The sequence below is a fragment of the Ictidomys tridecemlineatus genome, chromosome 6, assembly GCF_052094955.1.
Source record: "Ictidomys tridecemlineatus isolate mIctTri1 chromosome 6, mIctTri1.hap1, whole genome shotgun sequence".
In the NCBI taxonomy this organism is placed as follows: Eukaryota; Metazoa; Chordata; class Mammalia; order Rodentia; family Sciuridae; genus Ictidomys; species Ictidomys tridecemlineatus.
This window is the reverse complement of record NC_135482.1, coordinates 160,617,496-160,630,770: the sequence shown is the minus strand read 5'-3', so window position 1 is coordinate 160,630,770 and position 13,275 is coordinate 160,617,496. Positions and strand designations below refer to the sequence as shown.

Here is a 13,275-nt window from a genome sequence, read left to right as displayed (position 1 = left end):
GGACTAAGCAACTCAATGAGACCCCGTCTCTAAATAAAATACAAAATAGGGCTGGGGATGTGGCTCAGTGGTAGAGTGCCCCCGAGTTCAGTTCCTGGTAGCCCCCTGCCAAAGAAAAAGAATTAGGGGCTCTGGGTGTGGCCACACTGGCACCTCTACCTAACAGTGTGGGTCATACAATTCATCTGGCCTCTCTGATTTTAGGTATTTCATCTGTGAGGACAGAAGTTCTACTGCTACGTAAATTCTTAATTATTTCTCAGCTTTAAAAAATAAAGTCTTTTGGTTTCAGATACCACTCCTAAGGAAATACCAAATCACACATCAATCTTACATAATAGAACTTTATTTCTTTGAAAAACATCATATCCATAAATAGCCATGCTTTCTGAAAAACAAAAATGCCTCCCTGTTTTTTTAATTATTATTTTTAAGTAAAGGAAAGCTTATCTAGAAAGTTTCCATTCAGTAATCATCAACTTCCAGAATTTAAATCAGGATGGACTTTTTATTTCATGATTTTTAAAATTACACTTATTTTCAGTTAACAATCTTTGACATCTATGAAATGTTAATATTCCTTTTATAACTAAACTGCCAGAGTGTACACTCTCCTTCTACATAAGGAAGTTGTAAAAGCATTTTTGAATCTTAACCAGAAATCACAGTAAGTGTTTTAAATACATATTTTCCATGTGTTACATATAACATACTTAGATTAAAAAAATATGTACTATCAGAATATATATCCCCCATTGGGTTTGCAGAGTGATCATATCTCACATCTCACTGGCTTCGCTAGAAATCATGCTATTTCACTTAACATTCCTTCTATCACTTTGTATTTTGAAATGAAACACATAAGATCTGAACTAATATTAGACTAGAATGGAGATTCAGACCGATGTGGTCTGTAGATCTAAATGCTTATATGTGTTTTATTTGTCTCTCCTAGATGATTTAATGGCACAAAATTAAGATAGTCACATTATTCCTGATGGCCTCAGTATTCTATCAATACACATGATTCCCAGATCAACTTCCTATTCTTGAATATAATTCAAATGAAATACTCAAGAAGGCAAGTGATTTCTGTTCATTTTTAGAAATTTCTCAACATTAACATTGTTGCCCAGTGCAACGCTCTAGGATTAGCCATGGTGCATTTTTATTACCTTAAAAACACATGTGGTAAGCATAGATATAAAAGGTCAAATTCTAAGCATTAGGTGCAGGAGTGAGCAGAGATAACACAAATGTGCAAACCCCAAATCTTTGCAAACAAACCCCAAACCCCAAGCAGAATAGGTGGAGAAGAAAGTACTTTAAAATCCTCCCCAAATTCAGGATACATTAAGATAATTAAACTGCAGTTGGACCAACTGCTGGAAAACAATTCACAATTCGCATGCCCTTTTCTGGACCTCACCTCCCTGGCTGGCTTGGAATTCCTTGCATCAAGCATGCAGGTGAATGCAACCCTCTCTCCAGCCTTCCATAAAGGGAGGTTCACTACATTCACTGACTTATTCACGAGAACATTGAAGAAGAGGTACAAAGCCACCTACCATTGTCACTGTCTCCTTCAGAAGGAACACTGTAGCTAGAGTTGTCCCATGTTTGTGCCTGTGTAAGTTTGTTGAAGGAGATAGGAGGGAGAATGAGGGCTGGGTCTGCAGGAGGGCGAGAGCCAGGCCGCGTGTAGTTGCACAAGGACCAGGCAAAACCAAAAGGGCCGCAGCGTTTCACGAATGGCATAAGGTTTCGTATGGAAATGAAGTGGATTTCATTTACATGGGATTTATTTGCAAATGTACAATATAGGAGGAGAATGAAAGATGGCGCATGGAATAAAAAGAATGATAAAAACTGAGTGTTAGTACTCATCGGTCATACATTTTGCATGCAGTTAATATTGCTAATTTAACAGTTCCGCAAGCCCGCAGACTTAGAGTACTAATGGGTTGTTTCAGGAGAAAGGAAGAGCACCAGGAGGTTATGCAGATTAATAAGCAAATGCCCTACTAGATACCTTTCTCAAGGCTCTCTAAACAACTAACAATCACAATCGTAGCAAACTGATTACATGATTCACACAAAAAAATTTGGCCAAATGGGACAAAACTTAATATAAAAAAAATCTATCAGAAATAAAATTATTATAGAATCACTATTTACTATGAGTGGAATTTGTTCCCAAGGCAATGTAGAATTTCCTTCTAAGACATCTGTGAGTTTACTAGAAGACTTTGCTGAAAGCTGAATCTACCCATTTCTTCCTCTTGATGTACCTCTCAATACAGTTTTCAATATTGGCCAGTAAAAAATAACAACAACAAACAAATTTTGGATACCAATAGAGTCTATTTAACAATACACTAACAAACAGATGCCAATTATTGTTTCAAGAACTTCTGAGTTGGTCATTTATGAAATGATAACATGTCATCATATTATGATATAACAATGATGTTTTTGCAATAAATATCCATACAGTAATGGATTTACTTATTTAGGATATATTTATTTAGGATATTTATATTTAGGAAGTATCCATATAATTTTTATTCAATCATAAAGCAGGGCTAGTAAAATTAATGGGCATAGTTCTAGGAATAAATTTTGGGGTATGTGCACTATCTTCCTTTGAGAGGAAAACAGAAGAGAAAAAAATGTTTCTTTTGAAGAAAAATCAATTTATTTTAACAGTCATTATTCTTATTCCAACTTCTTCACTTGAGCAGTTTGTTTTTATTTATACCACAGAAATCACACAAATCCACATAATGAATTACAAAATAAAAAGCTTTCAAAAGTCACTCAATCGAAAACAGTTCCTATCTCTTGCAATCATATGATCTCCAATTATTACTACTTCAATTATTATTACTGCATACAGTATGAAAAATGCATACTGTAACGTTTAAAAATTACTATATAAAATTTTAAAATCTCAATACATACTGCCAGTTTTATAAAGTTCCAATATGTCACTTGATGTCCCTGAAGGTAAATCAACAATTATTTACAGCAACCAAACTCCACAAAGCTTTCAACAACTAGAACAATTTCCACACTGGCTCGTCAAGCTTTCCAAGGCTGGAAGCTTGGAGAGGAAATGATCTTTCTTTTCTGCTATTCAAAATAAATACTTCATTTATTTTTCACCACTGCAAGGAATCTGAAATGCTTTACAATACAATCATGATGTAACCCGTAACTACAGTAAGTTAGGTAGGACTCTGCAGGAGGAATAAAAAAAAGTCACTGAAACAAGTTTACAGCTACATTGCAAGACGACACAATCAACAGAATATGGCTCTTTGGACATCTATGCAGGTTTTGGTTTGCCTGATTATGAAATAAGTTAAAATTGTGTAAACTGAGTCCACAATCCAATATGAGGTCCTCAGTGTGTGGAGACAGATCTCCTAATGATCTTTACACAGGGGAGGTGTGCCCAGACTCACCCCCACACCTCCCAGGACCCACCTGAGAACATGGAAGTGGAAGCACAGTCTATATCTAGTCACCTATGCTTAGTTCTACACGTGATGGGGGTGGCCATTGGACTCCTCACAAAACACCCATGAGGGTCGGGTGTAGCTCAGTGGTACAAAGATGGCCTAGCATGGACAAGGGTCTGGGTTCCATCACCAGCACCACAACAAAAACAAAAATCATCAAATACCCACTGACTCTTGCCACATTCGAGCATTTTCCTAAATGGGCTTTTTTTTTTTCTTAAAGCCCTTTTGAATTGCCAGGAAATCATTGCACCTGGCCAGATGTTGCCCATCAATCAACTTGCTCCAAGAACAAAAACATTTCCTTTATTAATGAATCATCTTTGTTTGTTCTTTTTCAAGCTAGACAGATGCATAACCTCTACTGTTGGAAAAGGCTTTAGTGGGAAATGCAAGAACACAAGAGTTCTTTACCAGCTTTTGCTTAAAAATATCCCAGTCCTTTACTAGCACTTGCTTAAAAGCATTAGTAATGAGTATTCTAAATATAAAAAGAATCAAAAATCAATCAATCAAACAAACAAAGAAGGGCTTTAAAAAAGGAAGATAGCAGCACCATAGCTTGAAATGAATTTTTTAAAAAATCAGAAAAAAATGTATTTTTCTGTTTAGAAACCTTCTTTTTAAAAATCAATAGTTATTTGGCATGCTGTATAATTTGCTTTTGTGAACATACAAATAACAAATTAAAATAAAATCGGTCAAAGAGCCGAATGCTTTCCAAAAGATTTTTTTTTTTTTCCCTGACTCCTGATCACTCAGGCAAGCCTGTCACATGAGTAAATATATAAACCTTCCCAGGCTCAGAAAGCAACAAAGGGCATCTCAGAAAGGAGTTTCTCAACCAGAGGCTGCTCTGGAACTCAACAGAGCACCAGGAACCCCTGGCTTTTATTTTGTCTTCCTTGGGCAAAAAAAGTTCAACAGAAATTTCTTCCTTGCTTCAGTTTTGCCACCACTACCCCTAGCAGGAGCTTAATAGCTGATTTATTAAAAACCTTCCCAAAGTGAAGCAAGGTTCTGATGCCACAATCCCCACTCCCCAGAATGGATGACATTCACATTATAATCACGTAAATTTTAAAAGGCTAGAGGGAAACCACAGAGTGATTTAGTCTAAGAAGGGACTGAGGTTTTAATTTACCTGATCGAGGCTTCAGGCCAAATGGAGCTGTGCTGTTTGTGGTAGGAGAGCCAGAGGCAGAGTCCTCTCTCATCTGTGGGGTCAGAAGGAAAGAAAATGAGGGGAAAAAACTGAAGTAGAACTATGGCTGGCTTTTCTATGATCAAGGATTATTACAAAACCACCTCCTGTCTGCATTTGCTACTGGGATATCAAGTACTAGCTGAAAAATCAAATGATTTAAGTGACATTATCAAAAGAATGTTGCTACATGACCCATTGGTTTTTTTTATTTGTTCGTTATAAATATATTTTATAATCAGGTGAAACTGTCAATGCATTTTCTCCTCCAACACAGTTGAGGGTGTGCATGCATGAGTATACTCCTACACCCCAAGGAGGGCACAGCTAAGGAAGACTCTCCTGGCACAATGAGATAGAAAAACCGATAACAGGAAGCAGATCAAGGCACCATGCGCTGAATCACCAAGGGAGGACCAGACTTTCTAAATGATGCCTATTTGAGCGATTTTCATTGTTTTCTACAAAGATGTTCCCATATTTGGTTTTCAAAGTATCTCATAAAAATTAATCTTGAATTATGAAGAGGCCCAAATAAGGCAATCATTGCTACTGAGAATGAGTGAGAGCTAATGAGTGTCCCCCAGAAACTCTTGAGTTAAATCAGTAACCGCAGTGTCCGATCATATATTTCTGAAACAGGTATTCCAATGCAGTCTTCATGGAACACCTCGGCTTCCACTGATCTGCAGAAAACTTACCTCATTTGGAGAATACTGGCTCCCATTACTCTGTAATGTTAGATCATGTTGCACCTTAAGGAAGAGGGGAAAAAAATGCATAGTATGTTCCATTAGACTGTAAAACTGACAAGGCAAGAACTGTGCCTTATTTTCATCCTATTCCTGGCACAGAAGCACACAATAAAAATGCAGTGAACTAACTGGTATATTAAAGAACTAAGGAGGTCATACTTACATTTTCTAAAACTATGCATCTGTATTCATAGCTGTGATACATGTGAAGTATCCGTAATTTAAGATAAGGCTTTTCCAGCATAAAGAGCTCCTTCCCAAGTGTCTGTGGACATTGGCTTCCCTTGATAGGTTGGTTATCCACCTGTCCAGGTAATCACCCCCATTTTAACTGTGAGTTTTTAGAAATGGTTGGTCCAAGGCAATAGTTCAAAAATATGTAAAATCACATTGGGAGCTTTTAATAATTACGCATGCCTGGACCCCAAATTACCTGGGCAAAACTCTTGTAGGAAGCTCAATATCAGTTTGTCTTGGCAACCACTGGTGCAGTGTATGGGATTTACAATTGGCTGTGGTTTCCATCACTGAGAATGCAGGAGCAGTTTGAGAAAGTTATTCTATGTAGCCATTAGAGAATGGCATGCTTATAGCAGGGAGGTGAAAGCTGAATGCTGGAAGAAGGACTTGGGGCATTATTATTTATGGGATGCTTAAGTGGCCAGATGCTCCACAGGTAGACAGCATGGAAGGAAAGAAACGGTAGCTAAGGATGGAATCCTAGAAAGGGACACATAGAGACCAGGATGGGGACAAAGGGGACACTCTAGCTTATTATTTTCCCAGATCTGCCTTCTTTATATGATGATCCAGACCCCACTGATACACTCTAATAAAAAAATTTGGTGCTAACATAAACATCTTTATATATGACAACAAATTAAATTTAAGATGCCCATCCCTAATCATGTTGAAGAATACTATTTAAAAATATTCCCAACTTTTAACATAAATCCAAGGAAAAATATTTTTAGAATAAAAGGTCAATAATGTACTTATCCAACCGATAAGCTTTATTTGAACTGCTAATAAGTGATTTTAAATTTGATCATCTTATCTTCCTATAAGCACCTCCTTCCTTTAATTGTTCCTGTTGTCCCTCTTAGTACCTACCCCATTCAATATGATTTATGCATGAACAGGCGATTGACATTTCTTCCTGAATGGAGGACAGTGCTACCCAAACTTGATGTAGATCTTCTAAATATGTTCAAGGTCAGATAATGAGTCAGGTCACCAAACGCAAAGTACTCTATAATCTTGGCCTCCCTGTTCCATTCAATTCACCCTTGGCACTGAATTCAACACAGCCCTACTGAATGACATAAAGCACAGTCTCCTGGCTACAGGTGCAGTTTCAAAACAGTCCAAAAGGTGCAGTTCACTTCCCTGGCCTTAATCTCCTGGTCCCTTCCCCAGTCTCACAGAGCATTAAAAAAACACTCTCAGGATGGCAGACTATCTCACGTTCTACTTTGAATTTTTTCAATATCTAAATCTTCTCCCTTTGCAATTTTTAAAACTCTTCAAAACTGAGGGCAACCTCCTGTCTTCCACATTCCAGTCTCCTCCCCCAAAACAAGCTGACCCCAGCTGGGTACTCAACAAATGTTGTTGAATCAATGCAATCTATCTGCAGGATGCTGCTTTCTTCCTGAATGAGAAGGAAGAGAGGTGTAAAAACCACCAAATCACACATGAGGGCCACATTTAAGTTCTGCATGACCGTCACCACCCTTGAGAATTCACCACTTTCTTTTCTTTTCCTTCTTCTCATGATGTCCTTTTTCTACCAGAGCCAGCTATCCCCCACTTCTTTTTTTAAACTTATGGGGGTATGTTTGTCAAGGACAGAGAGTTGCCCCAGGAAGACAGGGAATAAAATTATGTTACACCAAATATAACTCCTCGATTCAACCAAAGAAGAAAAACATATTAAAATACCACAAAACATTATAGTTTGAATAGAGATGAAGTACATCTATCTTTTTTTCCTAAAACTTTTGTGTCTTTCTGGTACCTCTAAAATCCTGGACACAGGTATGTTCCTTTTTTAAAAAAAAAAATCTTTAGGACTGAAAGTTGAAGAACATTTTAGGGAGCAGGCCCAAATAATTGCCAAGGTAGGTTGGACCTGGCTCGTTCTGTGTGTTCAGAATGCTAACACAATCTGTCTGGCCAGAGCAGGAAAATTCACTCTGGAGAAAAGTTCAGTGACTTGCTTAAAGACCCTCAGGGTCCCGGCATGGGCCTTGTGTAGGGCTGCAGCTAGAGGTCCCCTGATTTAATAGCTGATAGAAGAAACAACTGGTTATTAAAGGGCGCTGGGGTGACTGCACTGCTTGAATGATTGACACATGACTTGGAAGTCAAATTTCCCTCCTGAAGGGGACATGGCTTTTCTACATAATGTAATGAGGGCAAACACGGGTAAACTTAAAGAAAACCCATGAAGCTTTAAAAGCCTGCAGAAAAGTGTCAGATCAGCTTCAATGTACACAAGCACAAAGATGTGTCATCAGAGTAACACAATATTTAGTATTCCTTAAATGAAGGGGTGTTTCAGCTACTGCATCCAGGGTCTCTACATCAAATGAGCAGGATGTTGAAGTTCTGCAGACCAAAGCCACTTCTTTGTTGGAGGAGAGAGGGTTACTGGGGATTGAACTCAGGGGCACTCAACCACTGAGCTACATCCCCAGCCCTATTTTGTATTTTATTTAGGGATAGGGTCTCACTGAGTTGCTTAGGGCCTTGCTTTTGCTGAGGCTGGCTTTGAACTCCATCTTCTTGTCTCAGCCTCCTGAACAGCTGGGATTACAGGCATGCACCATGGTGCCCAGGCTCCAAAGCCACTTCTTACTATTTCCCCTCTCTCTCCCTTCCTGTTTCCCTCCCTTCTACAAACCCTCACTGAACACTCACTATTTACTAGGTACTGTGCTAGGTCCCCCTTCAAGTGAAAATGCTAAGTGCTTGTGCCATGCTACAGAGAAAGACACAAGAGGAAACAAAGACAGGAACAATATATGCAGTAAAATTCCACTTCAAAAATCTAAACCTGACTGCAAAGATCTAGTTCATCTTTGCTGATGAGACAGTAAGAGGAAGCTGAAACTATCTTGGACTTAAATGAAGTGAATGGGGCATTTAAAACATTTCTTTCTAAACCATCCAAATGCTTAATATCAATAGCAATTCTTAATTATTACTGTAATTGGCTGTTTATTTGAGGTTCAGGGCAGCATTCAATATATTACCTAAGATATTCAACAGTTTATTATAAAATATGCTATGTGTTAATGATTCTGCCCAATTTCAAGCTAATGTAAGTTTTCTGAGCATGTCTACAGTAGGTTAGGTATATTAAATGCATTTTTGACTTGCAATAATTTCAACTTCACTGTATTTATTAGTTATTTCAACTTCATGCATTTATTGGGTATAACCCCACTGTAAGTTGAGAAGCATCTATAATGATAATAGATACAAAGAACATGGTCCAGCATCTAGCAAGACCTCTTCTGTTTTTAGTCAGGAATATACACATTTTAATCAAAGACAAAATTATTGGAATCACCAGCCAATTCTCCATCAGAGATGAAAGAGAGTTACCTTCTAACTAGAAGCTTTGGGTCTTCCTGACACTCCTGAAATCATGCCCACAAGTGACCACCTATTTTACTAGTGTCAAAAGTGTGTCTGTAGCAGGATACTAAGATGGTCTTTAAACACCTCTCTCCACAGACTAGTTATTAGTTGCAAGAGAAAAATGAAACCGTAATTATACAGTGAAGAAATGGAGTTGTACCTCAATTGGATGATCAAATTAACATTACCCATGAGGGACAGATGGACATTGTGTGCCCCTAACAAACTCTGAGAAGGACAAACATTATCACCTGGGCAGCATCCTAAATAAGAACACAGAACCTCAAACCAATCACGAGGAAATGTAAGATAAATACCAAATGAAGGACATTCCATTAAAAAGGGGAAATTTGAGTTCTTAAAATTTTGAAGGTCATAAAAAATTAAAGAAATGTTACAAAAACATTGCATACAGGAAAAAAATATATATATATCTGAAAACTAAATGCAATACCTGCTACTAGACTAGATCCTATACTGGACAGGGAAAGAAATTATCTGAAAGCATCTTAGAACAGTTGATAAAACTGCATGTGCAGATAGCAGATGGGATAAAAATAGGTTATCCATGTAAATTTATGAAGTTGATAACTGGCATGTGTTACCTAAGATAAAATCCATATTCTTAGAAGATATACACCAAGATGTTTAGGAATAAAGGACAATGATGTATAAAACTTACCAAAAAAAACCAATGTGTGTGTGCAGGTGGTAGGGAGAAAGAAAGAGAGGAAATTAATAATATATAGGAATATAATATAGGATATAATGTAGGAATAGAATATATATATATATAAAATATAGGAAATGTGGCAAAATGTTAACATAGGTTGAGAATCATTTATCCAAAATTATTGAGACCAGAAGTGTTTTGGATTTTAGAATAACTGCAGATACATAATTAGGTATCTTGAGATGGGACCCCAGTCGAAACACAAAACTCATTTATGTTTCTCTACAGTTAGCCTGAGGTAATTTAATACAATATTTTTAGTGTATCTGTATTTTGACTGCAACTCATTGCATGAGGTCAGAGGTGGCATTTCCCCCTTGCAGCATTATGTTGGTGCTCAAAATTTACAGATGTTAGAGTGTCTGGATTTTGGATTTTCAGATTAGGGATGTTCAACCTGTAATCAGTAAATCTAGGTACAAGATTGTAATTTTTTTTTTTTGCAACATTTTGTAGAACCTTGTAATTTATTTATTTATTCATTATTTTATTATTTATCTATGCACTCTTTTGTAAGGTTAAAATCATATCCAAATAAGAAACCTTAAAAAAAAAAAAACCATGATTGTGCAGAGAACCAAATCAATCTCCAATGGAAACCTGAGGCCACGAATCCAGGACAGCCTGCTAATGAAAGGCTTCCTGATGCTCCGCGACTGGAGTAGTTCAATGCTGCCTCCACCCGGAGCAGCAGTGGTACCCAGCTCCCTCTAGAGACCACAGCAATAACAATAACAGAGCAGGAGGTGAACAGCCAGCACTTAGGCGCCCTGTATGGTGAGGCCGTTCTGAATCGTCTTATTTAAGCTTCACAATAGCTATTATTATGATCCCAATTTACTGAAAATGAAGGTTAAGTTTAGAGAGGTTAATTAGCTAGCCTAGAGTTAGCAAGTCTTCGGGACACGGTTATAGCTCACATCATTCCAAGTCGCTGCACTTAACAATGAAACCATACTCTCTGGGAATAGTTCTCATACTCCCTTGCACAGTTCTTTTTTCCATATTTCTTGCACACAGGAGCTTTTAATAGTTAAAGGGTATGAAGCTTTACTGGTAATACACGTGTAAACACCACAGGGGGAATAGATTGGTTTGTATATAATCTTGGTACCTAAACTAGCCACCCTAAGCCCATTCACAAAGAAGGGATAAAACAGATTTAAACAGGCCATAACTCCCAAATCATCATGCAAACCTCTCTCTCCGTAACTAGGGTAACAATCTTTCTTTGGGACCTTTTAGGCTCATCTCCAGTTTTATGTCAAAACTGCTTTCTCTATAGCCACTCAAACCCCTGAAACTCTACCTAATCTACCCTCACCCTGCTCCTAAACACCCCCGCCAGTTTATAATATTCTCTTTTAGATTTTTGTTTTCCTTTTTCTTTTTCTTTCTTTCAGCACTGGGAATTGAGCTCAGCAGAATTTTATTATTAAGCTACATTCCCAGCCCCTTTTTATTTTTTATCTTGAGACAGGGTCTCTCTAAGTTGCCAAGGCTGACCTCAAATTTGTGGTCCTCCTGCTTCAACCTCCTGAGTTGGTAGGATTACAGGTGTGTGCCACCATACCCAGCTTGTAATAATCTCTTATCCTCCTAACACGCAGAAATTCAATTGCTCTTGCTTTTCAGGTCTTTTCTAGCCAGACTTCTTCCTAGGGTCCAAAATCTATACTGCACGGACCTAGTTCGAGTTTCTAACAAAAAGAGCAGGTTTCCCATGCATCACAGAGGTTGACACCTGACTCAGTGCAACTTTTTATAAAAAAATTTAAAGAATCTATGAGAAATAGCCATCTCTCATCTTTAATGGAAGGTGAGGTATAACAGAGAAGCAGAATTAAGAGAAGGAAAGTATACAAACACTGAAAAATGTGTCTTGAACAAACATGGATATTGGTCTCACTCATAAAAATGTCTCCCCGGACAGATCTTTACAGAATGTGGCAGAATATTCTGGAAAGAGCACTGCTCAGTGCTGTGGTCTTACCTCACACACTGGGGATGTCTCCAGCTGCATTTGACCACTGTGGGCACAAGGAAAGAAAAAGGAAGACATAAGGTGGAATTTAAAGCATAAGTACTTCAATGTCAAAAGAGAAATATCTTTAGTTATAAAAAGGCAAACATACTTAAGTGCAGAATCTGGTAGTTCTAAGGCTTCTGCTGATCCCATAGGATATAGATTTAAAACACTTCTCTCAGTAATATCTGCACTTAATCTAAAAAGTAGGGGGGGGGGAAGAAATGTCAGTATATTTACAAAACTTGTTATAAATTCTCTTGGTCATATTTAGTTTAAAACTTTATATAAGGAAAAGCAGTGTTTATCTAAGATTAAGTGAAGAAGGGTTTATGACAAAAATGAAAAACTGTATGGCATTTCCCAACCCACGGGGGGTCAAAATATAATTTTCCATCTGTTATTGGTATTGAAATCCAACTGATTCACAATGTAAGAGAAATTTCCAATAAAAATCCCAATTTTCATAGGTAGCATATACTAAGTTTTATTCTAGAATTTCATTAATTTACAGAAGTTGCTAAGAGTACTACAATTAAACATATGTGCCAACAACATTTGGTTCTGGTGGGAAGATCTTTGTGGTATAAACTTAATCCTCTCAATTATAAAATAAGAATTCAGAACTGTGGGTGAAGCTCAGTCCTACAGCACTTGCTTAGCATGCAGGAGGCCTGGGTTTGACCCCCAGCATCCTCCCAACTCCCAAAAAGGAAAAAGAAATCATCATCAACTTGATACACATTTTTTACTTTTGAAATTGTCTTAGGTATAGTTTTTTTGAATTATACAATTTTAAGAGGTAAATTGCTCTTTTTTTCAAAGAACAATGAAGCCAGGAAATCCATAAGTGATAGAAAAATTATAAAGCCATCTTTGCATATATAATTCAGTAATATAATAATTATAATAATATAACATAATATAATAAATATGCCTATGAAAATGTTACCACACTAACACTGAGAAGGCCTAGAGAAGAAAATGAAATAAAGAAAAACAGGACAGCCATATTCCACTTAAGTTTCTGGACCTAAAAAAACCTGGATCTATGAACTGTGAGATAAAGGAGAAACCCAATATGTATGTAAACACGTTTATTGTTAATATTTTAAAATCTAGAAATAAACATGTCTTGAATTCCGTCTCTTTATCCTACTTTAATATGATTACACTGGCTTACAAAAATACTATTAGAAAATCAGACTTATAGTAGTTATTTCAGAATAAATAACAAAATCTAAAGTAGCCAAAGTAGTGGATTATTTTAGGGAGGAAATGAACTCCACAGGAAATTTTTCAACATTTATGATTTAAACATAGCATTCGACAAAGATACAAACTACGTATACCCAGGGATATTCCTCCAGGCTCTTCCA

The 13,275-nt window shown here is 37.2% G+C and overlaps 1 protein-coding gene across 6 annotated transcripts in view; it reads right to left on the bottom strand.

Annotated features, from left to right (window-relative positions):
• Window positions 1-13,275, bottom strand: part of Lrch1 (leucine rich repeats and calponin homology domain containing 1) — a 185,873-nt gene that overhangs the window by 31,597 nt on the left and 141,001 nt on the right. For 3 of the 6 annotated variants that reach the window (XM_078015990.1, XM_021729740.3, XM_021729742.3), the window contains exons 12-16: window positions 12,006-12,095; window positions 11,864-11,900; window positions 5,433-5,486; window positions 4,672-4,744; window positions 1,569-1,673 (exon numbers count right to left, since the gene is read on the bottom strand). In XM_078015990.1, the coding sequence (XP_077872116.1) occupies window positions 1,569-1,673; window positions 4,672-4,744; window positions 5,433-5,486; window positions 11,864-11,900; window positions 12,006-12,095 (359 nt within the window). The remainder of the gene's footprint in view (window positions 1-1,568; window positions 1,674-4,671; window positions 4,745-5,432; window positions 5,487-11,863; window positions 11,901-12,005; window positions 12,096-13,275) is intronic. The other 3 variants (XM_021729743.3, XM_005330188.5, XM_021729741.3) reach the window with 2 other exon arrangements.